Raw genomic sequence first — 26,210 nt, forward strand, 5'->3', positions numbered from 1 at the left:
CCCACACTACAGATTTGCAGCATGGGCAAAATTTGCTACTGGAAAATTCCGGTAGCAAACCCCCCCCCCAAAAAAAAAAAAAAAAAAGAAAAGAAAAGTAAGTGGGGGGCATGGTGCGCCACAGGAGCGTGTGCTGGTGCATGTGGAGGCTTGGTTCTTCCCTCCTTCAGTTTTGCTTTGGCTCCTCCAGCATGCTAGGAGCCTGGAGAAGTGGGGCAAAGACAGTTTGCCCCGCACCCAAGCACATGTGCAGGGGCATGCACAGCAGCAAAAAGTTCTGGCACAAAATTGCCCCTGCACGTGGGGATGCACCCAGTCAGGCCTCTGACTAAAATCTAATCGTAGCCTATGTTCTGCTTGGTAAACATGCTAGCGGTCAGCTATTTTGAGAGCTGTTTTCTACCCAGTTCCCACTGTGGTTTCAGACCACTAAGGTACAGTACATATGATTTTTGTTGCTAGACAGCTGCAGAAGTGCTGCAAGCATCACCAAGATCTTGCATGGCCTTCATTGACCTGTGACCTTTACTTCAATCAGAGAGGCCTTATGTAATATTCTGATGAGATTTTGGATGCCTACCAAAATTTGTTACCATTATCAGAATCCTTCATGACGACATGATCGCAACTGTCTTAAGCAATGGCACAGAAATAGGACTCTTCACTATTAGAACTGGATTCAAGCAAGGATGATTGTACCAACACTCTTTTCCATCTATAGTGCAGCTATTCCACACCTCATTGCTGATAGACTTCCATTGGGAGTCAGCATCCAATATGACATGAATGTGAATCTCTTTCACATCGACCGTTATGTTCCAAATCCAAGATAAACCAACAAGTCCAATACTGATCTTTAGCATGGGGAAGATTGTGTCATGTGTGCCCACTCAATTGAAGAACCACTCTTGATTTCTTCTGAGAAGTACATGAAATGCTTGGACCCATGGTCAACTTCACAAAAATTTTACCAGCCCACCACAAACCAACCAGCTCCTCATGCATACATTACAATTCTAATATTATAACATTCTTAATCTGTCTGTCCATAACGCTTTATTTGCACTGTGATTGGCTGACTGAAACAACCAATCAGAGTGTGAGTACAGCGTTGGGACAGGAGGTGGTAGCATGGCAGAGCGCTGCCATGATGGTGGGGACATAGGATGGGGGGACAAGGCCAGCTGAAAACATTGACAACGCCCCCAAATGCTAGATCATTACTATTGATGTTGCCTTTGGGAAATCATCCATACTGGAAGGACAGAAGAATGAAAGCCAGTGTTCTGACTCGAGGAAACACCACCAACGTTGAAACCATGTTGATGATGCACCAGCTCTGTTGGATAGGACATGTCATAAGGATGCCTGACAACTGGCTCTGAACATGGGTCCTACACTCCCAAATCACTGATGGTCATTGCTCTAGAGGTGGGCAAGAGGAAAGAATCAAGGATACGTGATATCACCAGGATCTGCTCCTTTCTCCTGGGGAACTATTTGCCACATCTGCAATTGAACATACAGATTTTGGATCAGCCTCCACAGTCATCTGCAGACTCACTGAGGCCTTCCCTAATTCACTGGAAGACTGCTATCCTTGTATCAAGGGACTGTTGTGATGACAATTTTGAGAGCTCAGACAGCACTAGATGCCCACTTTACTGTGCTGGGGCTGGCAAGTCACTTGGGTTAGGAAATAACCATTTTAAGTTCTAGAAAAGTGTATTTTGCAAAAGTGGCACTAAATAGGAAGGCAGTATGTGGCTGCCTCATTGGTGTTTGGCAGGGTGCAGCTTTCTCTCTCTATCTTGGTGACTCCAGCATGAATTTAGTTGATCTTCTGAAGGATTGAATGGAGCAGAGAAGAAACTCTTTTCCTGAAGAGGCGAAGAAGTGTTCTAGGAGGTCCAGGGCTTCCCTTTGCCTTCTCCTAGCAGCCCTTCCAGTCCACCAGGGCACCTTCCGTTGTGCCCGAGTGTCACACTTTCTCTTTGGCCCAGCAGGGGGAGCAAGGTTTCTATCATCCTATTAAAGAGTGCATGGGCTACCTCTCTTTGCACAAAGGTAAGGAGACTGCAAACTGAGGCTTGCTCTTTGTCCAAAAATGCCTGGGCACTAGTCCAAAATGCCAGGTGTAGCCAGCGCTGACTGAAGCAGTCTCACTAGCTTTGGGTAAGTGGTTGTTTAGTCTGACAGGCCAGTCTTGTTGGAGCAGATTCATTGTTGCACACCTGCATCCTGGAGCAGCACGCACACACCCACTTCGTAGTTAAGCAGATAGATCACTTGCTGGGAGCAGCGCCAGGATTTTCAGCTTCTGAGACAAGTGTTGCACCTTTTAAGCTGTAAAGGAACTGTCCCCCTGGCTCCAGCCACATCAGCCTCTCTCTGTTTTTGGCTCAGGCTTCCTCAAAGGCAACATCAGAAGAGACAAGTTTCCCGAGCATCGAGGAAGTGAGCAGAAAGCTCAGGAAACCCTTCTGGTGTGGAGTTAGCTTATTTTGTCAGATGAATGACAGCTGGAGCCAGCTCTTTTGGGGACATTGCATTGCTTTAACTTAGTGAAAGGATGAGTTGTGTTCTGTGATGTAGGAAGTTTCTTTAAGCATCAAGTATGGGGGAAGAATGACTCTTGGAGCTGTGAATCGGGTACTAGCCAGCATGGTGATTGCCACATTCAAGGCCAGTTGCACTTTTTACCTCTTCCCCACATCCTGGCTTGTGGGCTTTCTTCAGTTGGATCCTTTCATATTTTTTTTAAAGGCCTTATTTAATGCTAAGACACTGAAGGAGAAACTGGACTGCACTTGTTTGAAAAAAAAGCCAGTTTAATGGCAGTGGATTATCAACCTTCCACACAAGTGTCTGGTTGGGCAGAAGGGGGCAGTGGCTGCAATTCCTGATCATAAAATGTTCTGTCAGGGCAACCCCCACTTTCACTTAGTGTCATTCCCTTCCCTGCCACACTGAATCGCAAGCATGGCAGGCAAAGATCTGTGTTTGCTAACAGCCTTCTGTCCCCTTCTTCCAACAGTACTGCATAAAGAGATGAAAGGAGTGCCTGGTGCTGGCCTTACCCAGCATCTCCATTGAAGTCCTCGCATACTTGGTCCATGAGAAGCTAGGCTGATCCACTGAGGCCTTTCTGGTCCATAAATGAGAAGGCCAGTAGCCCAAAGTAACGACATCTGTGTAAATGGAAGATACAGGTTCTGGTCGGGACCAAATTGTGCTGAACTGCTTAGAGCCCAGATGGTTGCAAGATCTCTCCCCCCCCCCCTTCTTTTTTTTTCCCCCTGTGGAAAGGTTACAGGACACTCACCAGTTCTTCTGGCTAAACGTAGACTCAACAGAGACACAAGGGTGAAAACTGATTTCAGGTTGGTATTAGCCCCTGTCCCCTCTTGAATCCTTCGGACTGCTTCAAGGAGGAAAGATTGCTTTTGGGACTTGCTAGCTGACAATGAGAATGCAGGTCTGCTGGAATAAACTCTGTCATTAAGGAGGCCAGGGTTAATTTAGAAGAGCTGTTTTTATTTGAACTCTAGTGAGATAATGTAGCCTGCTCATCTTGTTTTATAAGCTTGAAATTGCTTGGATGTTACAGTCCCCATGGCTAAGTTCAGGGACACCACCTCCTTGAGGGTATGTGTACAGTCATGAAGCCAATGAAGACAATGCTCTAGATTGGGTTGGAAGAATGGTCAAATCCTAGAAAAGTACTAGAAAACTGAAATGACTGTAGAGACCTGTAGAACTGAAATAGAAAGGAATTGTACTCTGAACTCTTCTGTAGAATTGTGTTGCAAGGGCTTACTTTTCTCTGACCTTCTAAAGCCGTGTGCGCGCATGTATACACATGCACGTTAAATGCACTTACCACTTTCTGTTAAACTCTTTTGGATTATTGTTTATTTCTACAAGGGTTTGTGTTTCCAAAATGAGTTAAAATGAGCTTATAAATGTTGTATTACAGAGAACATTAGCATTAGTAGAAGACTGCACTAATGCTAATCAGAATCAGATCAGAAGTTCAGTATAAAATAAACAATTTCCAAGCATCCAACTGATAATCTCTAGCACAAACAAGTACTTTTGTCTGTGTATCTCAAGGCTTCATTTCTATTTTTTGATGGAGAAAGAGGTCACAGAAGCTGACTGACTTGCCTGCGGTCATCCAGAGTGTTGTGTAGAAGAACCAGGAACTGAAGCCAGAGCTCCTTTATACCAGTCCACATCCCACCCTTAAATTCTCACATCAGCACTGCCCATTACTGCTATTTTGACATATCAAAGCGTAACTTAAATTGAAATACACGTTGTCTTTTTGCCCAGCACCACTGCAAGCATGTAGCCTACTTGGATGATCCTGATTTGGAAAGGACTTGGTGATGCTGTGTCTTCCACTGCCTGGGGCTTCAGCGTTTCTGAAAACAAAGTTAGTCAGTGCTGGTATGTGACAGTTTAAATAGTTGAAAATGCTCACTATATATGAACATCTTATGATCCCTGGTGAATGAGGAGATAGGGAAGCTCCCTGCTTAACACTGAAATTGATCTCCCTGTGCAAGCAACAAACAGTTCTCTACTGAACCCAACACAGGCTACTCAATCAGAAGCTCAGCTTGGCATCTGCTTTTATTTCCACATGCTGTCAACAGGAAGTGTGCAATAGATGGCACATCAGAGGTCTGTGAAACAGAAGCCTGCTGTGTAGCAGGAGAGTTGTAGAGTAATAAAATCTACCATAATGCTTTTTTGTGGAGGGAAATGTACACATGTTGTGCAGGGTAGGAAGTTAAAATGAATATCCCCAAATATGGTCAAGAGATTCTGAGGCTTTTTATAATGTTTCTGCTGGAGAATCCTTGTGACTTTTTTTCCCTCCTTCGTTGTAAGAAACAGCACTGCTGCAAAATACATTGTCACTTTTCAGGGTCAGCAAAATTTGCTAATTAGATGTGGGAGAGTCTCATCCTGAGGTTCCACATACAAAAGAATTTCTGGCTGCTTTAGATCAATTTGACCTGAAGTCTTACAGGGCAGTACTTGCCACCACAGGCATGAGTACAACAAAAAGCACTGATTGAGCAGTAAAAAACCTCCAGCCAGTTTGCACTAGAATAGCTCTCCACTGCTTAGAGCACTGGACTGGGATGCAGAATACTGTGCTTCCATTTGTACTGCTGGCCTGCTTAGGGCCACTTTTATTTCACCTTTTAATGGCTGTATTTTCCCTCCTGCCCTTCTTTTTTCCGTATGGTTGTAAACCCGATTGGGCAGAGCCTCTCTCCTCTTAGGTTTGTTCACAAAATGGAGTCCTAACCATGAGTGTGGATGCTTGGCCTCTCAAATAATTCTGTCTTCCCTAACTACTCAATGTCATTGGGGTATTTCATCCATGACTGTAACTTTGCAAAGCTTCATCCCTCTTTGTTCTAGGCTGTCTTTCCTGAGACTGTTAGACCACTTCTGAAAGAGTAACCAGAGTAACATGTACACCAGGGGAGCCTATGCTGACCTTAGTGTGGTGGCAGTGCTACTTTACAGCCTTCTGGGTGTTGCATGAGGATTTACTGTAAAAGCAAGGGCTTCAATAAAATCCTTTGCTGCTTTTGTGCAAGTAGGGCCTGGCTCCCTCAACTGCAGAAACATGAATATACATAATCTTCACAAAAGCCCTGCGGCAGGTGTACGTTCTTTCCCTTAGAAGGAAACTTGGTGTATGGGCTTGATAATGCCTACCTGTTCTCTTGCAGGGTGCTACAGTGTGGTGAGGCTTACTGAATATCACTGTTGTTCAAATGAATCTGCCTGCATAGGTTTCTGAAGTGAGTAGGCTATAGTTTGTGTGAGATGAGGGGCATTGGAGCTTTTAGTCCATTCTGTCTCTGGTTGTAGAGGACTCCCCTCCGTGTTTTGCACGTAGTGCTTATTGCTGTTCAGATGCTTCCCACTCGCTTGGACCTTTGCCGACCCAGTGGATAAGATAATTTATAAATTGCCTTATGTTCTGAAAGCAGCTTCCCTACTTATGAATGTAGCTACATTTTGCTCATCAAGACATGGTGCAGAGTTGAAATTGCTTTTGCCTGTTTGGAAAAATGTTGCCAATACTAATACTATTTAAGGTTACAATGGGAGAGTTCCTAGCAAGGGATGCATTAATGCTGCTTTTGAACCCAAAAAAGCCCACTGCTTTGCATCTGTTGTGCAAGACATGTAGACATTTAAACTTTTTGAGAGTAGACAGAGACAGGTTCTGAGTGGATGGAGACAGAACCTAAAGGGTAGTTGAGGTTGGGAAGAGTATAACTTTCTGATGAACTAATTCAAATAGAGGTCATTTGCTATTGTGTCTGCACCTGTGAAGGGCAGATCAAGGTAAGGGTAGAAATTGATGAACAAGGAAGTTGGAAAATAATGATGAGGATTTAGACATGTAAAGCAACGTGTAAAGTGATTTATGAAACCTAGAAGGTGACGGTGCATTTTGTGGGCTTGGCACAGACTAAATTGACCTGGTGTTGCTTTGCTGGGATTATGAAAGGTAGGTTGTTACTTTTTCTGTTTCTTACATGCTGCATCCTTCACTGCTTTTGCTGCCTGCGCCAGTTGAAATAAAGCTAGCATAGTTAGCAGTTTGTGCCCTGGATTACCATGAAATCACAACTTTAACTTGGTACTGCCTAATGGAGCTGGAAGCTGTTGAAGGATGTTAGCAGCCCTCCTTTGTGCAGTGTCTCATGCTGTTACTTATTCTGATGTGATGAGACTAGTGCATCTTTGCTGTATGCAGTCATACATAGAAAACAAAAGGAATCAATTGCCTTTGTGATTTTATGGCTTGGGTATATTTTAAATCCTAGTTTAAATTGAAAAAACATATTCATTCTCTATTTTTTGCTGTAGCTCAAAAGGAGAGCATTGTTAATTTAACATTAAGAAATTAGATGCATTTTTATTACAGATCTTAGATTGGATTCTGCAGTGTGTGATGGCTCTAGTTGCCGTAGGACGCAGGGTCAGGTGTCGGTGGCTCCAGCAGTATTGGGGTACCTACAGTCCATTAGGAAAGTGTTACTTTTTCAGTAGCAACAATCTTTGTTAAATGTGCAGCCCAGTTTGTAGTGGTGTTTTCTTTAAGACTGTCTGATAGAAATGCCTCTCTGCATTCTTTTCTACCTCAAATGCAGTCTCTCACTGGCTGACCCACTTGGAGACAGAGTGTTTGTGGAGTCTTTCTGTTTTTGTGGTGTCTGATATAAGTTAATTGTGTAGCTGTCCATAGGTAATGCAGTATCAAGAGACACTTCCGTGTGATTGCCACTAGCAATATAACATAGTGGCTGTGTCTACACAAGACGCTACTGCACGGTAGCATTGGCAGGCACTAACCGTGATGTGATGCTACTGCGTAGTCCGTTTCTCATGTAGACAGGGCCAGCATCTAGCTCCATCCATGCCAGTACAACAACTGGTTTTGATAGGGTATTCAAATAACGCCTGGCTTTTGAAGCACCTTAGAAAATCAGACGCAAAGCTGTAAACTTTAACACACTGCAGTTGTCGGAAGAAAATGTGAAATTTTTTTGGCAGAAAAGACTGACTTAATATATTGTGTGGTGTTAACAATCACATTTAAAATGCATTTAGCCTTAAAAACTAAATTGGAAGGAAGGAAAGAACGAAGAAGCTGAAGTAGGGTACCCCAGGTGAGAAATGAGGCTCTTTTGAATATTTATTACCGTAAGAGCAGTCAGTAGGTTATCAGCTAGAGCCAGATGCCCTGACATTCATTCAGGGGAAAGAGAAGATTATTCATAAGTGTTTGATGGAGCTATCAATAATTCTGCTGAATATTAATGATTTTCTTTATCTTTTTTTATTTTCTTTTTTTAGGTATATACACTCCAGAGCCACTTTCCAATTTCTGGTGGGCTCTCTTGTCTACTGGGCTTATGTTTGTGTATCATTTTAGCATTTTACAGATCCTGGGACTGGTAAGTAAATGTGTATTTAATTGTACCCATGTATTACTCATAATATAAAGATGCTGGCTTTTCATAGTGTTTAGGTGCAAATGGATGTCTAATTTGCATGGACAATTAATGCTGTTATGTGCACAAATTAGTAATTGCACATGCTAATAAGGTTATTTGCATATCAGTCACTGTATTTGCACAATCACAGTAACTTTATATAAATTGGGCATGAGTGCTTTGAATTCAAGCCTTGCCTAAATGCTGAAAATTTGGCATATTTGTGCTGAAGATTTGGTAACAGGTTTATCTCCTTTGTTTGCTGGGGAGTTAAACGATGCTCTCTTTATTTCTCTGCCTCAGTGGAACACAAAATAATGCTGCTTTTTAAATTTGTCCATTTTCCTAGGTCACAGAAGTGAACTTGAACAACATGCTATGTCCAGCCATCTCCGATCCTTTCTATGGGCCTTGGTATCGAATCTGGGCATCTGGACATCAGACTATCATGACTATGGCTCATGGGAAGCTTGTCATCTTGTTGTTTCACAGTGCTGTCCCCATCTTTAAATATAGTGTGGATTTGCTTAGACTCCCAGCTAAGAAAATAGACTGACATTTCTCTCTGGAGAGTAGCACATACAGGAAGGCGAGACCTACATTCTTACTGGAAAAGAAAGAAGAAAATGAAAGGACAGTGTGTTTAATATCCCCTTGTCCCCATACAGTTTTTTTCCTTGTAGAGATCTCTATAATAGTGTGAAGGTTTTCTTGCAGCAGCTCTGTTTCACTGCCTGTAGCCAGTGGCAAAATTAGTGGCCTTATTCTGGAAGAGGTCAGTATTTTTCTTATACACTTTTTGCAGGTGACAATGGAACCTCACTATTCCCTGCTTCACAGTGCCCCAAATGGGCAAATCTGTCCATCTTCCAATACAGAGAGTGGTACTGCTACCTCGTTAAAGATGTTGCCATTTTTACTAAATATCTTTCAGTACTTGTATTGATCACCTGAAGAAACAAAGCTAAATTACAGTTGAACTGAAATGAACATGCATTGTTTCAAACTCATCATCCTGGCTTACATTTTGTTTGAATTTTGGAAGTTGGCTCTTTCTTGAAGCAACATATTGAAGCCTAGTCAAAAGGGTGACTTAGTGAGGTTCTATTGGGTTTGTTTAGGCTGGTTGAAGAATGGGGAACAATAAGAATAACTGGTTCCTTTCTTTTTTTTTAATTGGACTACTTGATTCTCAGCTACCCTGGGGTGGTGCTTGGCTGTTCATCGCATCTAACAGCTATCGTGATGCTTTGATTAGTATAAATGAAAAAGCTCAAGGGGAAATGATTTCAAGAAATAAAGTAGGGTGTAAGCTGTTGGGGACCCAGTATTTTCAGGTGCCTGTGAACAGAATGCATTAGGCGTTCAAGGGACACTGTCAGCTGAAACGGCTTAGGTGGAGAGAGAAATTACAAAACTTCACTTAGAGAATCTGAAATCTTACTTTAGATTTTTAGTTTTGAATGTTTCCTTCCCTGTGCCTGTATTAACAAGCATTGTACTAGGCTGTGAGGAAACAACGTAAAACTATTCTGTACTTGCTAATAGCCTACATACTTATGCAAAGATGCAAGCTAAATTGGTGTACAGGGTTTGACCAAATCACTCCAGCTCCCTAGTGTAGATAGTTTTACCTGTATGAAGGTGTTTATACCAGTCTTTTTCAGTTATAGTTAACTGCGCTAACATGTTGTATTGATTTTTTTTTTTTTTTTTAAACTAAATGTGCTTGTTTGCTTGCACAGTTTTTAAACTAGAGTCTACAACCCAGGAACAATATAACCAGTGTAAAAAGTAAACTGTGCGTCTTACTCTTCTAAAAGTGCAGCAATAAAAAGCTGCACAGATGAGTTAGAAAGTGGTAAATCTTGACAAGAGTTCCTGTAATTTCTGAAGTCTCAGGTTGTCCCTGCAGGCTGTTTTCTCAGTGTTGTCACAGGACTATAGCAGAAAGCTATCTTTTTTTTTTTTTTTTTTTTTTAGATTCTTTGTGTTGCATTGCCATAGCTATGACTGTGCAAGATGCCACCATACCTCTTCCTTCAACTGAGTCGCTCTGCAGGCATGTTCAGAAGTTAAGGTACAGCCATGTTATACCTCAAGAAGTAAGAGTTACAAACTTACTCTGATTTTTACAAGGGCAGGTAGAGGAAAGGGTGGACAGTGGACTTCAAATTTTTTACTCCACTTGATTAAAAAGTGAATGTTTTGCAGCTGATTTTAGCAGTCTGCCCACCTGTATTGTGATCTCGAAACCCTTTTCTGGATTCCCTCTGTGCCTGGCTTTGTGTGCATTATATACATGGTGAAGACCTTCTACTACCACAACTTGATAAAAAGGAGATTTATGTAGGCTGTCCAACCACAATTGTGCAGCTAAGTTTCTATTACCCTGACCTGCAAAATGCACATTCCAACTCCTTCCCTTCAGTAGGGAAAGCTGAGCCCTGGGTAGTGGCAAGGGGGTGCTGCTTCAGTGTGCCTGGCACTGCAGACACTTAAGTCTATGCTTAATTTGACTCTGATAGTCTCACTGTTAGTCGTACAAAGATAGGCATGTGCTTGTTGTTTGCAGCAATGGGTTATTCAGAGAGATGGGACAGCAGCAGTATTTCAAAGCCCAAATCCTTCAGCTGAAGAGCACTTAACTCCCACTGAAGGTTTTGCCATTTCCTTGAGCAGGAGGGCAAGTTCCATCCAGGCTGCTCCTCAGGTTGCAGGCTCCTACAGTAGTGTTGGGGGTTCAGCAGTGCCCCTTACTTGAATAAGCTTGATCTCCTAGGATCCTCTGGGTGAAAGCATACAAAACTGCCTCCCATCCCTCAGCTATTAAGGTTATCTTGGCTTATTTATCTGCCTTGCAGTCCATTGAGAGAGACTTTGGGCCAGAATCAACCTGTTATAACTACAGTGAACTGTGTTTAGAGCCTCATGAGGGATGAATTTGACCTGTCTCTTGAAATCATTTGTTTTTTTAATCATCTTACCCTGCACCTTCCTAACCCACTTTTACCAAAAAGTCTATATATTGCAGCTACCTTTGACAGGCAAACTCAGACCAGCAACAGTCTCACATTTTTTACAACAGCATTATCTACCTGCCAACATGAGCCTCAGGGTGTGCTAGATAAGCACAGCAGCAGATGCCCGATGCTGATGCCTATGGTCAAATAATGTGGCTGCTGGAAGTTTTCAGCTGCACAGCTCAGGTAGCCCAACCACAAGACAGGTCAGTCAGAGTGCAGAATTTCTAGCTCTTTTGGCAAACTGAACAATTCAGGAGCAGGCCTGGCAGCTTGGAGTTTGTTCCCTTGAAACTGAGAAACACTCCAGTGCATTGGCAACTGCCCCCGGTAGACTGCTCAGGCCAGTTTCTGAAAGGGAGGAGACACCACTGGGGGAACATGGGCCTCTCATTTGTTTGGTGCTGGTGTGGAAGGGGGGTTGCTTTCCTCTCTAGCAGTCTTGCTGTCTGAGTGAGAGAACTTTGCCTTCACTAGCTTGCACATGCCAAGTCACTCACAGGGTCCAGGAAAAATCAGTTTTAGGACTGAGCACCAGTGGACTGCACGTGCTGAAAAATGCATTCCAGTGCCCAGATCTTCACTAGCAGGAAGATCATTCCTGATTTTTCTTTAACATGACAGGAGCCAGGACAGTGTGGTAGAGTTAAAGCACCATGGTGTGGAAGGAGCCAGAACAGCCACAAGCAACTGTGCTGGTCTGTGCCAATGGAAGAGAGATCCCAAACTAAGCCTCACTTTACTTAGTATTCTTACTTTAAGGGTGTTGCATTCTTCAGTGGTAAAGTCACATGTGTACATTGAGGGCTTTCTGCTGAACGCTGTGCTAAACTACATCTCAAAAAACTAGCGCAGTTGAGTTGAATTTGTTCCGAAGGACCTGATGATCTTTCCAAGGCAGTGTTCTCCAGTGGTTAGGTGGGCCGTTCCAAGCACACCAGACTCTGCCCTTTTCTCTTCTACAGAAGCCATTAGTAGTTGTAAAAATTGTAAAGGGAATAGCGTAACACTTCTGCAGCATCATGGCTGGCAGTAGCTGTGGACATTAAGGTTTGGGTGCCAACGCTTCCAGCTGTGCAGAGGATGTTGACTGCTGTGTTTTTCCAAAGGTTTAGACACACCTGTGGGTGTGGTGTTTGAGCCATGAATCCATCTCTTGACTTTATTCCATGTAACTGCATTGGAATTTCTTCCACGTAACCAAAGAGGAATTTGCATCTTGTTTCTCTTTCTTAGGCTGAAGATTTAACAGCATGTAGTCATGCTTAAAAATGTACATACATCTCAATGGATGGAAGGCCATTGCCCCTGAACACACTTCTAGCTAGGTTTTGGTTTGACTTCTTTTAGTGCTTGAGAAATGCTCATTGACCAAGGCCATTTTGCTGTTAAGCAGATGCCACCTTGCTGAAGCTGAGACATGAGCAGTTGGTTCATTTGTGCACTTTAAGGTTTTAGAGTACCTCATTGTAGTGGTATTACTCCTCTGTCTGTGGCCTCAATCAGGGTTTTGATATTTCTGTATATTTGATAACTGAATGTTTTGTAAATCCTATCTGTGTTTCTCTTTCAGAAACAGCTATTTGCAACTGTTGAAGTACTTGATTTTTATGTCCCCAGTCTTGTCTGAAACCACAGGCATTAGTTTCCTGTACATTTGTAGCTATATGGAAGTCAGATGTACAGTTCTTTTTGCTGTTGCAGTTGTTTCCAGTTGCATTTGTTGTGTTATTAGAGGTGAGCTTTTCAGAAATAATGGGGTTTTGGTTTGTCGTTGTTTTTTTAGGTGGGTGACAAAAGAATTGTATACAAAGTAAAGAAGTGACCTTTGGAAAATGTCCTCATTTTAGTAGTGCATAACAAAGCTCTGAGATTAGTAAGGCCAAAAATAGGAAGGAGGTGTCTGATACTAGCCCCTATGTGGAAGGTAGGTTCATTAAGGCAGAGAAGACTACTTTGTTTTGTGTTTTTGCTCTCATTACAGTGATGAAATGCATAATAAATATCAGTTATTTTGTGAGCTTGTACTCAAGGTGATATTGCTGTACATCTGTTTTGCTACTTTGAGTGTCATTTAGTTAAAACCAAGCTGTTTATAAAATGGTTTTTTTCTTCAGGGTCAATTTTGTACTTTTTTTTTATTTCTGCATTTACTGAGTCATTATCTCAATGCTGCAGAGAACACAGCAGGCAGAGCAGTGAGCACACCCACAGTGTTATCAACAGCCGCGCTGTGCCAGGGAGCTGGAATCGCTGCATGCACTGAGCTGAGGCACACAGCTGTCTTTGGAAATCAGTGGTTCCAGTTGCCCAGCCCTCTGTCCAAGCACCGCATTATCTGGGTGCAGAGTGGAGTGGTGGCAGCAGGAATTGATGTGGGGGGTGGGGTTTGCAGCCGTATCTGCTGCTAGTTCTGAGTAATTTGTAAGTGTGACCTAAATTTTGTAAACTTTTTAATGTGCTAAAAACTTGGTGATAATTGCTAAGAAGGGGTAATTTGTATACTTGTACTCCTTGTTGGTCCCTACGTGAGGTCCAATTCACTGGTCTAATAGTTGTTAAATCTTTAATGAAAAGAATAAATATGTTCTAATGTACATGGAGTTGTTCTGTCATCATTTTCTCTACTCCAAATCCTGACCCTGCCAAGAAATCAGCAGTCACCTCCAAGTTAGGCCCTGGCTAACACTCAAGCACAAAGGAAAGTGGAAAAAACAAATGTACTTTTAAAAATGGTCATCTTACCTCACTGCCTGTACACAGAAATGGATCCAGCATTCTTCCTGACACAGTGCACTGTGTTTTCTTCTCCCCCCCCACTGTACTGGCAGAAGAACAGGAACAAAACATGCACAGATGATTTAAGCCCTAAAAGATTTTCTTCAGAAAGTCATGAATAGGTCCTTAGCAGCAGTACTTGTCCTACTGCATCTGAAAAGCAGTGAAGAGTTAAGCATTAGCAGAGAGCAATTGTCATGTCGCAGCAATTAGCTTCAACATGTGAAAAAAGTGGCTTCACACTGTGTTTCTATCGCATACCAGCAGACTTTTAATTGCAAAAGTTTTTTAGTGACTTAATTTCAGTGCCATGAACTAGTTAGCTCTGTGACAGGCTATTGCTATATGCTCTTCAAGGATGTTCATGGAAAAGTATTAAATCATGTGCATGCATGTTGGCAACCTCAGTGCATGAAAGCTGTGGGGTTTCATCTAAACAAGGTATGGAATCCATACTGTGTCTTCAGTGACTATTACAATACACAGAAACCACTGGAGCAAAGTGGGGCATAGGCCAAAATCTGTTGAAGTGATGTGATTTTTAAGGCCGAAAAGTAAACCAGAGATCTGTTTCGCTTAACTTTGTTCCTTTTGTGTTTTGATTATCATCTAGTTGTTTGCAGGTCTTAGTGACCTGATTGTATTGGTTATGCTTGTCCTTGATACTAGCTGTCAGTATCAAGGTCTGTCACCTAGAAAATGGAGCCATATCTGATAGTGCTATATATTCCTGGGGTGCAAATTAAGGGGGAGCTTGGGAGGGGGCTGAGCCCTCCCAAGAGCCCCTGATAAAATTTGAAAATCATAAGGGGAGAAGGGAGGTCCTCCAATCAGATTGCTCCTTCACTTCAGTGGACTTAATCAATTAACCAGTTTAATTTTTTTGCAGACCCCACTTCCCCAAGAGTCAAAGTACAATTCAAACCCTGCATATTTCCTTTCTTTCATTTGAAACTAGTGCTTCAGTCTATGAAGCACCACACTCTTTTAATGGCACCTCAGACATCCTTCTGTCGAATCTCAAGATGTAAACTTCTGAGAGCTGGTTACAGGTAGTTTATCTGAATATAGATCAGAGATTTCTGCACTAACTCCTGTTGCTGTTCAGGTGTAGAGTTCCTGCTTGATGCTGTTAGACTTTGCACAGCACTCATGAAATAAATACTGAAAGATAGTTACTTATTCATACATTTTTTTCCTTTTCCAGAGCGAAGAAAAAAATCTTCTTTTATATCTGGGTTTGTCCCTCCTTATTCCAAACAAGCTTCCTGCAGGTAGAGCAGGTCAGAGACGTGACTGCCCATCTAACTCTTGGCTGTTGCTCAAGCTGAGACTATTAAAGCTTTCTTAGAAGGCTAAGCTACTGCAGGTTACCTCTGCTAGAGAAAGACTAGGAGCAGGCACGTAGACAGGTCCTGTAAGACACCTGATGTGGTATAGGCTTCCTCCCCCTTTTTTCTTGTAATGCGTTTGTCCAGACCTTCACTATATTCTGACAGATCCACCTTTTAGAGAGATTAGCACCCAGAGCAGGAGACTTTCCTTATTTATCTTTTATTGGATAAAAAAATCAAAACGCTTACTAACACAAAAGAATCTCTTCATTTCTTCTTTCTAATGTCCCACCAAAAAGGGAAGGTTTGGACTACTTTCCCTCCCATTGACGTTTTGGGGGGGTCATGGACTGCCCGCTTTAAAAAAAGGGTACAAACGAGTCAGTCAAGTTTACTGTTCTCTCAGGCGAACACCGGGTCTGCGTGGTTGTTACACCTGGCAAGTAGCCAGGAGTAAAATCAGTCTCGACCACATGGTAATGAAACGTAAAAAAATTGGCACAAGAGAAAAATGGGCTCTTAGTGGAGCAGCTCTCCCTCCCCCCCATCCTGTTCATTAATCTTTTCCTTTCTTTGCTGACTGTCTGAAGGGCTTTAATGGAGGAAAACCATAGAAGACCTAGAACCTTAATAGTCTTCTGAAAAAGCACACTTTTAAACAAGTTTTCAGGATATTCTCTCAGCTGTAAACCAAGTAGCAACAAAAAAATCCACTTGAATGAAGCACTATGGACATTTATATATGTGCTCCGGAGGCAGGGGAGGGTGCTTTAATTAGCAAGCCATACTGATTAAAAGCATCTGTAATGCTCAGGTAGGTATCAAATGTCCCCATGCTGAAAGAATGGCAATGAGGCACTTTGAAACAAAGCTCATTCAATGAGCTTTAGTTCACAGCATCCCACTGCCATTTTTCAGGATGGGGCTGCTAATGCACATTTCCACATCCAACGCGTTGGATTTACAGTGCGTTGGAGTGGCCTCCCTGCATATGTATAAACGCCCTATTTGTTCCACCAGAAAGTGGCCACAAGCCTATCGAGTGAGCCCTCCTAAAATGTGGGGAATCCCTCAAGCCTACCAAACTGACTGAACTTATAGAAACTTTTTCCCAGATCACTCAACTATTCCTAAAACCATAATCAGGTTCTTGTCAAGGATTAATTTTACGTAAACAGAATTTGAATGGATTTACGAAACTGAAGTGTGAATTAGATTCTAGTTTTAGCTGCAGCAGAGCAAGACCATGCGATTACGTAGACACTTTTTCTAGTTGAACCAGTTTTATGGTGACAAAAATTGGTGAAAGCCTGAGAATTGCATCACCTGGGAAAAAATTGAACACAAATATTCCAGACAAGCAAGGGTGCCCACATTAGTGCCCATAAACTTGCTAAGAGTTAAGCACAGGAGAAATATTCTACATCTGTCTTAGCACAGCATCCAGAGAGTATGAAAAAAGGATTAGAAAAAGCATGAACATGTTTCAGAGCTCCTATGACCTAGGACTTCAGCAGATAAATTCAGTCAAAAACCCATTTTGAGGAACTCTCATTTCCCTTGATTTGGAGACAAAGTAGGATTGTTTCTCTCTCAGAACCAAGGCCATCTAATTTCTCTCAATCCTTTGAAAAGCCCAAATTAGAACAGGAAGCACATAAACCTTATGGACTATTCATATTGGGAAAGGTAAAAATCTGTCAGGTTCTGGAGCAAGAACAAATACCTTTTGTTAGTGTTCGTTGTTCAACTTAATCATTTGACTTGGGGGGGACAGCTCTTGAGCTCAAAAATTCAATGTACTTACCTTATGTTGCCAATTATTTAGAACAGATTGCCTTTAATGGGGATTTAGGAAAGAGTCTGCATGCAATGAGCATGACTTGTAAGTAATCAACATTTCTGCTTCAGTAGTAAAAGTATAGCCCTGGTTTAGTTCAAGGATAAAATTTAAGAAGTTAAATCTAAAGTGCAAGTATGCCAGAGGAGTTCTTCCTTGGGTTTCAGAGGCAAGCTGCTGTCACGATTTGTGAGCTGACCACCTTGCCTGGAATTGAACTAAGCTGAGCACTTTTAGTGAGGCATGAATAAGCAGGTGCCTAAGTTTAGAAACTACAAAGGTAACTGGGCAAGCTCGTAGAGCACAGCGGAACATCATTTGTACAGGAACTCTACATTTACTTGCACAATCTTGAAGCACAGATGGCTGCTTGTTTTCACAACTCATGCGTACACACCTCCCCACCTCCTCTCTCGGCCATGGAACATGACCAAACAGTTTAAGCTTTACCTGGTACATCTTGCACTACACTATGTGAAATCAACCTGGTAAAGAATTAGGAAACCAACTCAAACAAAGTAGCATTCATTACTTTAGGTAGTACTTCAGATGCAGCAGAGTATTCACTTTGCTGTGTGTATTTCTTTATTCAGCTTTATATTGCTCGACACTGAGGCACGTGTTCCTAAAACGTATTAAACGAAAGGAGAAAGAGCACTGCCAGTCATACCAGTAGGACTGGTTTTGCACAAGCTTGTTGAAAAGAGCGGAAGCCCTAAAGACTAAGGGCCTGATTTTCAATTTGATTCAAGGTGTTTAAAGTCAAGAAGACAGTTAGTTATTCTCAGATCTGAGCCCAGAATTGAAATTGAAATGCTGACAACTTTTACCAGTACAGCAGGGCAACTCTAGACTTACCACAGAGACGGTACAATCTGCACATATCCAGACAAGTAAGTTTTGTCCCAAGTTCTTACTGGAACCCAACTGCAAAACAATTCACGCAAAGTAAAGAAACATGAACAAGGAATGGCGATTCTTTTTCCTTATTTTATTGGGTAAATGATTTAAAAGGTAATAACAATAGTGTTAAAACTACTACAATATCTTTCCACAGCCATATCTCACAGACCCACAGATAACCTTCTATAGAATTTTTTTTTTTTTTTTGCTTTTTCCTCATTTTTAAGCCGTACTTATATTAAAATGCCCATTTCAACAGTTTCTTCACACTAATAGCAATTAAATGTGGAAGGAAGGAGGATCTAGTTAAAAGGAAGGGGGTTTCAGGTAATTTGCAATATTATTGTAATCAATAATCAAGTTAGAAGGAAGGAAAAAAAATAGGGGCCTTATGAGCTACTCCAGGTAGCTCTCAGCCCATTCGGCGCGTCACCATTGCATTCCAGGTAACTCATTATGCTGGTGAACAATGCAACGTAATTTTTCATAACATATAAAACACTAAAATAACTTAGAAACTAGATCCAAATATTTTGAAAAGAATCAACTTTGATATACAAAAACAGTCATAAGTTGTTACAAAAGTTCCAAACAAAAGTTTGTTTTCTCAGTGCGTTTATGTACCAGCGCAGTTACTGGGTCCAGAGCAAAGAAAGAGGTTTTTATTTTTTTTTCTTTAACAGTAATAAAAAACGAGGAAAACGTATCTTTGTATATAAAGAATCATTGCTGGTCTTAAGAATAAATGTAACCAGAAACCCTTAAATCTGAGAGGCACACTTTGGGTTTCTTATTTATTTTCAACATAAAAGGAAAGTCACCAGTTTATTTACCTGGAGGAAGTCCTCAGACTCCTCAAATAAACTTAATTCAATTAACATCACTAGCAAAAATCAGTTAGAAACTGTACAAAAATAAAAAAAGGTAACCCATTGAATCCTGCAGGGCATTCGTAAGGACTGGAAGGCAGGCTTAGGAGCAGCATTGGGCATGGCTGGAGGCTTCTTTGGTTCGATCTAACACACACAAGAGATGTAATCTACTCCAGACGACAATTTCAAAAACCCGCACGTTTGAAGACAAGTAAAGAGGTCAATATACAAACATCAGGGTGTGCCACTGTATTCGATTGCCTTGATTTAATTGTGCAGAACAGATCAAACTCTCGAGTGTGCCCTCCTGCTGCTATGACCAGCGGTGGGGTGGAGGTGGCGGGATGTGTCAGTGCTGCAGCACAGTCTGGGCAGAAGGAAGGCCACTTGAAGCATGACTGAGCAAGAGTTGCGTGTTAGCTGGAGGGGGCAGCTCCAGCTAACACACTTACAGCAATGGTTCCAAGGAGAAAGCTTTAAAGCAACAATTTGAAAACCACTTCATGAAATAAGGCAAACACAGATTACTGCTCATCTTCAGCTAAAACATTAACTCATAACCAGCTATGTGGCCGCATTTAACTTTGCAGAAAGTACCCAAAATTAAAATCTTCCTGCTAAGCCCTGGGCTGGGCTAGCAGGACATGCAAGCTAGAGCTACAGTTGTGAACTAGATTTCAAACTGCTGTTCTTGATCAGATTTAAGTAAACAGACCTATTCTGTCCCAGTGCATCACACTGAAATGTATGTGTGTTTTGTACAAATAAACCCAGTTACATATGAAACAATCCATAGCATTCTCGGCACTTACATACCGAGGAGGTAGGTGCCCTAGAAACATGGTAGAGAGACTGATTATTCTAAGCATTAAAAAAAAAAGAAGAGAAACCAGTATATTTCTGTGCATCTTAAACGAAGCTGATTGACCATGTTATCTGTAACAGATTTTTAAACGGATGATACAGAACTCTGGTCCAGAAGGGTCTGGCATTAATCCATTTGAAGCACACCTTCACAGTTTGTATACAGCCTTTGAAATATTTTTGAAGCAACAGCTACTGAAATAGAGACACAAATGCATTGTGCATTCTGCTGTGTACAAAAAGGAGACAAAAACTATCCTTTTTTTCCCCCCCAAACCATGGTGGGAAGTATTGCTGACCTTGTCCTTCAAAGCCTGCAGGATTGTTTATTTCATCAGTATATCATTATTACACTGGTAAGAAATTCTGTATAACATCTGCATATATCGAGGATTTTAAAAAAAATCTGATATGATTTAGAGTCCGCATGACCAGTCACGTGACCTGCTCAAGGTTGATTAGCACCTTTAAATACATATATATTTTTATTTATAATAGATCTTCTTAAAAAACTTCTAACAATGAGCTCATACAGAAGCATGAGCATGCTGTAACGAGATGATGGATAAAGATGGGGTTGGGTGACACTTTTTTTGCAGCAGACAGTATTATTCAGCTTGTGCTCAGTTTCCCTATAAGGGCAAGGAAAAAAAAATCTTTCAATCAGGTAGCCACCTTTTCAGTTTCTACTTTAAAGGCTATTCTATTTTAAAATGTTCCCCAAGTAGAAACAAGACAGCAGCAGCATCCAAAATATCCTCTGTATAAACATCTATTGATTTTTTGCAGCGGCTGCCTGACACCTCTCGGCTACTGAATTTTCAGGCCCTCTGTTTGTTTATAAATTAAGGCATCATAACGGAAAGTGTTAATATTTGGACATCAGATGCTGTGGATGAAGGAATACCAAAACCTACAAGAACCATCAAACTAAAGCAGCAAATCCTGCCTCATGTTACAGATGAACAGTAACAATTTATCAGATTACCTTTTGAAATATGAAAGTGTTTTAGAATCAACAGTCTGCCATTTGTTACAGCAACTGTATTCCCAGTAAACCACTCTTATTTTTCTTATCTGTCTAGTATTTACATAAATATTTTTATATATAAGACATCCATTATTTTGTAATAGCTGGGAATTTCTGCATTTTACAACATGAAGAGGAATTTTCTTATGATAAATGGGGTGCGTTACCCATGGGACACACGGTGAACTTCCAGTGGTGTTAACAGGAGTTCTGCCTGTTTCTAACAGCCTTACCATGTTCATGGCTTGCTACTCTGCCATCCATACCTTTAATAAATTCCATTATTACAGCTGCAAAAATTCTTGTTAATAAAGTAAGTTTCTCTTCTACACTGCACAGAAAAGTTAGACCACAACTATTTCACAGTACCTGTAGCTCTCCAGTACTGTTCCTGTATCAGGCAAAGACACCTAAAATCATGGCATAGTTGCCCTGTGCTCTTTCTGCAACACCATCACTATTCCGTCAAACAGTTACATTTTAATCTGGCTAATCATGACTTAATGAAACATAGGAAGCCTGCAATTAAAAGAAACAGTGGGGAGAAGAGAGATTCTGCTTCATGGTACTTAAAAGAATTGCAGTTAATAAAAAAAAAAATTAAAAAGGAAGAAAGAAGAAAAAAAGACACCAGATCGGTAGAGAACTTAGAACGTTTGCCAACGCATCTGGTGCTTTTGCTGTGTATTTTCCTATAGTGTTTACACAACTATACAGTTCTGTCATAGTCAAAGGCACTAAAATCTAAATCCATTTTCTTCCTAATATAATAGTCACTATTCACCAACTTGTTTTTAAAACAAAAGTGATTCCTATATTGAGACCATCAGAAAGGCATCTATCTCTTCTCTTTATTACAAACACTGGTTTGGTGCCTGATCCATCGAGGGCCATAGCGCCCACAACTCCCATGTAATGGGATGGGTGTTGAGAGTGGTTAGTACCTCCTGGATCTAGTATTTAAAAATCTGTAATCAGACAAAATAATCCTGAAAATGTTTCCTACAATCACTGCCTCTTATGCTAGGCACAGCAGCTCCTCTTCATGCCAAAAAGCATTTTATAGCTCACCTTTCAAATTCTGGCTTGGAAGTACTGGATCTGAGGCTTGGGTAATTTAACCATTTGAAAAAAAGCTGTTACTTATAGGAGTGAGAAACTCTATGCTTAGCATTATTTAGAAGGCTTATGCTGAAGATGTCATTCATTTTCTAATTTAATACTACCTGAATCTGATATGTTTAGTTCCCTGTTACAACTATTAATAACAGCCAAAAACGCCTTATTCAGAAAAATGAAATCCCTAATTGTAACCCTGAAACATTACACTCTTCCTTCCATCCACAGTCACAGAAAATCTTGATTGATATAATTCAATGTTAATGAAGTAAAAATTTATAATTTTATAAAAAATCCAAGGGTTATATATGCTGCAAAAAAACCTGCAGTGACTTAATAAAAAAGTATGGGATCTTTGTAATAATTCACTTTCTCCACCGTTGCCATGATGAGCTTAGCCAATGAGAAGCATCAACATGGCAACGGAAACTATCATCATAAAATGGTACAGTAATAGAGATAGCTAGACCAAGAAGGGGCAGGGTCTCCTGGGAAGAGGTCTGCAGAGAGGTCCAGTGACTGGTCATGCGGCTCAGTGTCAGGAATAATGGTTGTATGGCGGAAGGGGGTGCCCAATGCCATTTTGGAAGTGATGATGCTGACGATGGGCAAGATACTCGGTGTAGCTCATGGTCATCTTCTCACTACGGTACCTAAGAAGAGGTGAAGAAAAAGGAAAAAAAAAAAATCTCAGGAAAGTATATATGAAGCCCTGAGGAATACTGAAATCTTAGTCAGTCATGCGTTTTCCATACGTGTCAGATTGACCATGAGGAGACAGACCACCCCTGTTAGGCACATCCACACCCAGCAAAACCCTATGGATTTCCATGGGGTTCACCTGAATCCACTCTGTTCAGCTGTTTATAGCTCCCATGGAGGTGATTTTTTCTCAGATACATAGAGATATCAGAATGCCCTACCCAGAACAGCACCTGCCTGACCTGGTGGTCATAAATCAACTTCAGTTTGTAGAATCAGAAAATGAGGGTTGGAGCGGACCTCAGGAGGTCATATATAGTCCAACCCCCTGCTTAAAGCAGGACCAGCCCCAATAGATGTGGGAACCATATCCAGCCCAAATTCTGTGGGACCTTCTTCTCCTGCCTCTTTATTAATAGTGCCTTAGTCTGGGCCAAATACGCCTTTTATGTAGTGCAAGTGCAGAACCACTCCAGTGAAATCAAGCCAGAGCCTATTCTGTCCTTACAAGTACAACAGAGCAGGCTCTGGCTCTGGTTGTGCTCTAAATACTTTCTCGATAATTTAATTAATCACCAAGTTTCTTAGCAGAACACCACTGTTTGCACTTAGCTGTAAAATTTACATTTGCACTTAGCTGTGAAATCAGGGTCATGCAGTTACGGAGAGAACACTTCACCAGAGCCACCACGCAGTGGTTAGAAAGACCAGGGACATAAGCAGCACAAATTTACTTGACATCAGAGTGTTTTTTAATGATGTATTTATTTACCAAATGGTGACTGGCCCTGACTGAGAGATTATTTGTGGCTCTCTTCAGTTTGATGTGAATGAAGTACAGTGCTCGCAGTGTCGGATGGGTAAGCTGATCTGTGAATGAAATCCCTGCTACTCCAAAACTAAACCATAAGCTTGGCAGCTAATGAAGATGTTTGAATATGGGTCAAAGCAGGCCAAGGACAGCTGAACTAAACTAAAATCACATCTGTTCATTTAACCAGGCGGAAAGAAAATGTAGGTAGTAGCTCCCTCCCAAATTTGAAACCCCTTTCTAGACAGGAGGAGAATTCCACAGACGTCTAGGATGCAAATTTACTTGAAGCCTTTTCTTTTACAAAGAAGGCTGGACCTATTGACATCAGTTTGAAGTAGGAATAAAAAAAATGCACAGTTAACTGCAAAACCTGCATTCATCACCAGGCTGGCTATTTTTAGGATCTCATAACGGAAGAGAAGTTGAGCCCTGTTTCTTAGTTTAGTATCAAGGAAGAAGAAAAAAGAAGCTATTCAACTACATAGTTTTCATTTTTAACTTAATAAAAGGGACCGAAGCCATGTTTTTAGATGTGTTTCACAAGAGTTTGCTGTTTCAGTATTGCTCTATAGCACAATATTGGTAAGAGGTAGTTAAATTGCTAAGTACACACAATAGCTGATCAGGAAACAGAACAACAAAAACTGGCTTTTGAATGTATATTTTGATTACTTATTTTGCAGATAGAGCTATAGTGCAGTGATTCTCAGCCAGTGTGGTGACACCGTGAGTTGCCTTAAGGTCGTTTCAAGGATGCTGTACAATGTTAGCACTATTAAGCGTGCAAACGTGATTCACAAGATAAACCCAGAATTGTCCTTTAGGAATCCATGTGGTTAAAAACACCCTGACCTGCTGTGGGCTTTCCGAGTTCTTTGCAACAGAAGAATTGCTGCATTATTTTTCTATTGTTAAAAAAAAGAGAGTGACAACCAAGAGCTGGCATTTTCTGAGGGGAGCCTCAGTCCAAAAAGGCTGGGAACCATTGAGCTAGTATTTCTCTACTGCTTTGGGTACTATATAGATTTAAACAATTTCAAACGATCTTAACGGATTCCTTCTTAGCCCCTTGCCCATGCAGTCACCACACAACACAGGAGTGGAGGTGCGGACCTTCTTACGTTACTTCTCTGCAGGACTGGTTCTCTGCAAACAATGGCACTTCTGGACTCTGTGGAAGCTCCTATGTCAGAGTCCCAGTATCAACTCCTCCTACTATCTTCAGTTTCCCTTCTAAGCAAAAGTAACAAGTACCAGAACTGCAATAACTGAAAAGAAGCTCTGGCAGCACCGTTTGGAAATGTAATTGGATTCTGTGAACCCCATCTCCTCCCTTTATCTGTTATTACATTTATAACTAGAGAGAACAAGTCCAGGTCTGTCCCTTCCTAAAAGAAAAAAGGGAGGGACACACAAACTAGGAAAAAAGGTAATTTCAAAAAAACCCCTTCCCTTCAAAATGTGTAAAATGTTTCTTAGGAAAAAAATAAGCTGTCGGGACCATCCTAAAAAAGATCTGGGTTTTATGCAATGTAGCACATTCAGCTAGACCACACATGCTATTCTTGCAAGACCGGATCCCGTCAGTAATGCCTTGTGAAACACACCACCTAGTGGGTGATCATAACTTATCTGACGGCTGTTCCCAGCAATCATAATCTGCTTAATTTGACACAGGAATCAGCAACTAGTAGAAGCTGAGGTTTTGATACCATTAATCCTAAATTGGCCCATAAGTGGAGGTGGTTGCCATATAGCAGGAGTGGCCAACCTGCAGCAAAGGGCAGGAGCAGAAAGCAGAAGAGCAGATCTAGTAGGGGTAGCAGATCACAGTGGCACTCAGAAGGGCACAGGGCTTAATTTATGGCACACATGCCAAAAAGATTGGTCCCTGCTGCTATACAGTTACCCTGAACATTTCATGGAGAGAAAGTGCTCTGTTATGCCACTCATGGGAAAGGTGCTCCTCTCCTTGTGTCAGGTAAATGAATACTACTTTGTCACAGCTCTTTTGGACTGGTGCCAAGAGAAGCAAAATACTAACTAGACTATAGCCTTATGCCCTTTTGATACTGAACTTCCATCCCCATCATCAGATCTTGTAGGGATGAACACAGTGGCGAGCACTGACAGTATTATGGCTAATGGAAGTAGAATTTCACTACGACTTTTGGGAGGAATTCAGAACACATGTTTAGCACCAATTCATTGTTTTGTACAAGGTGAGTCAGACAATATGGTCTGACATGACTTTGGTGTCAGGAAGTCACTTATCAGGAATAAGACTCTCCAGAGACGTGACAGCTTTCTAGTCTCCAGGAATAGGTATTTGTTACAAATAGTACTTCTGGAGAAGCTGAAGTGAGTCATTTGTAATCAATAGCAGGCAACCTCCCAAATGACCAGAATTATAAAAATATGCCTCTGATATGCATGTGCAAAAACTCTATTCAAAAACCTACTCCTATGTTATTCAATTGACAGTTCAACCACTGAGAGTGCTAAGGTAATCTTTAAGCACTGGACTCCTCCATCCCCATCTGATCACTAGCCCCCAAGAAAAGTCTGAGTCAACAGGCCTTGCAACAGACTGAAAAAACCCTCAAACATTTGTCTGTGTGGATGGACTAGATTCAAGGACTCTCCCACTGATAATGCCTTGGCTCTGGCGAACGGTGAGCAGCAACCCAGTTATCTACTGTCTGCTGCAACACAGCTGTTGAGATAATGTGAGCCAGCCTCTGCAATAAAAGGATGCAAAGGCGTAACATTAAATAAGGTCTCACCTTTCTTTCAGAAAGGGATCAGTGTTCCCGTAAGTGGGACGGGTGCCATGATTTCACAGCAGCAGAAAGATAAAATAACCTTGTCAAAGCAAGACTTCCG

General features: G+C 41.4%; 2 protein-coding genes across 4 annotated transcripts in view; one reads left to right on the plus strand and one right to left on the minus strand.

Moving 5' to 3' along the window:
- Positions 1-13,667, plus strand: part of TMEM164 (transmembrane protein 164) — a 101,554-nt gene extending 87,887 nt beyond the window's left edge. The window contains exons 5-7 of one of the 2 annotated variants that reach the window (XR_016443990.1): positions 7,906-8,006; positions 8,395-8,820; positions 10,029-13,667. Coding sequence is in view for 1 of the 2 variants with exons in the window: in XM_090061404.1 (XP_089917530.1) it covers positions 7,906-8,006; positions 8,395-8,601 (308 nt within the window). In the remaining variant the exon portion in view is untranslated. Of the gene's footprint in view, positions 1-7,905; positions 8,007-8,394 lie in introns of both variants that reach the window. The other variant, XM_090061404.1, reaches the window with a different exon arrangement.
- Positions 13,668-17,973: 4,306 nt separating this feature from the next.
- AMMECR1 (AMMECR nuclear protein 1) overlaps positions 17,974-26,210 on the minus strand; it is a 167,523-nt gene continuing 159,286 nt past the window's right edge. For both annotated transcript variants that reach the window (XM_090061402.1, XM_090061403.1), the window contains one exon: positions 17,974-22,461. In XM_090061402.1, coding sequence (XP_089917528.1) covers positions 22,347-22,461 — 115 coding nt within the window. In that variant the 3' untranslated portion in view covers positions 17,974-22,346. The remainder of the gene's footprint in view (positions 22,462-26,210) is intronic.

This window comes from Crocodylus siamensis, chromosome 8 (genome assembly GCF_052110815.1).
Source record: "Crocodylus siamensis isolate JL-2025a chromosome 8, ASM5211081v1, whole genome shotgun sequence".
Taxonomy (NCBI): domain Eukaryota; kingdom Metazoa; phylum Chordata; order Crocodylia; family Crocodylidae; genus Crocodylus; species Crocodylus siamensis.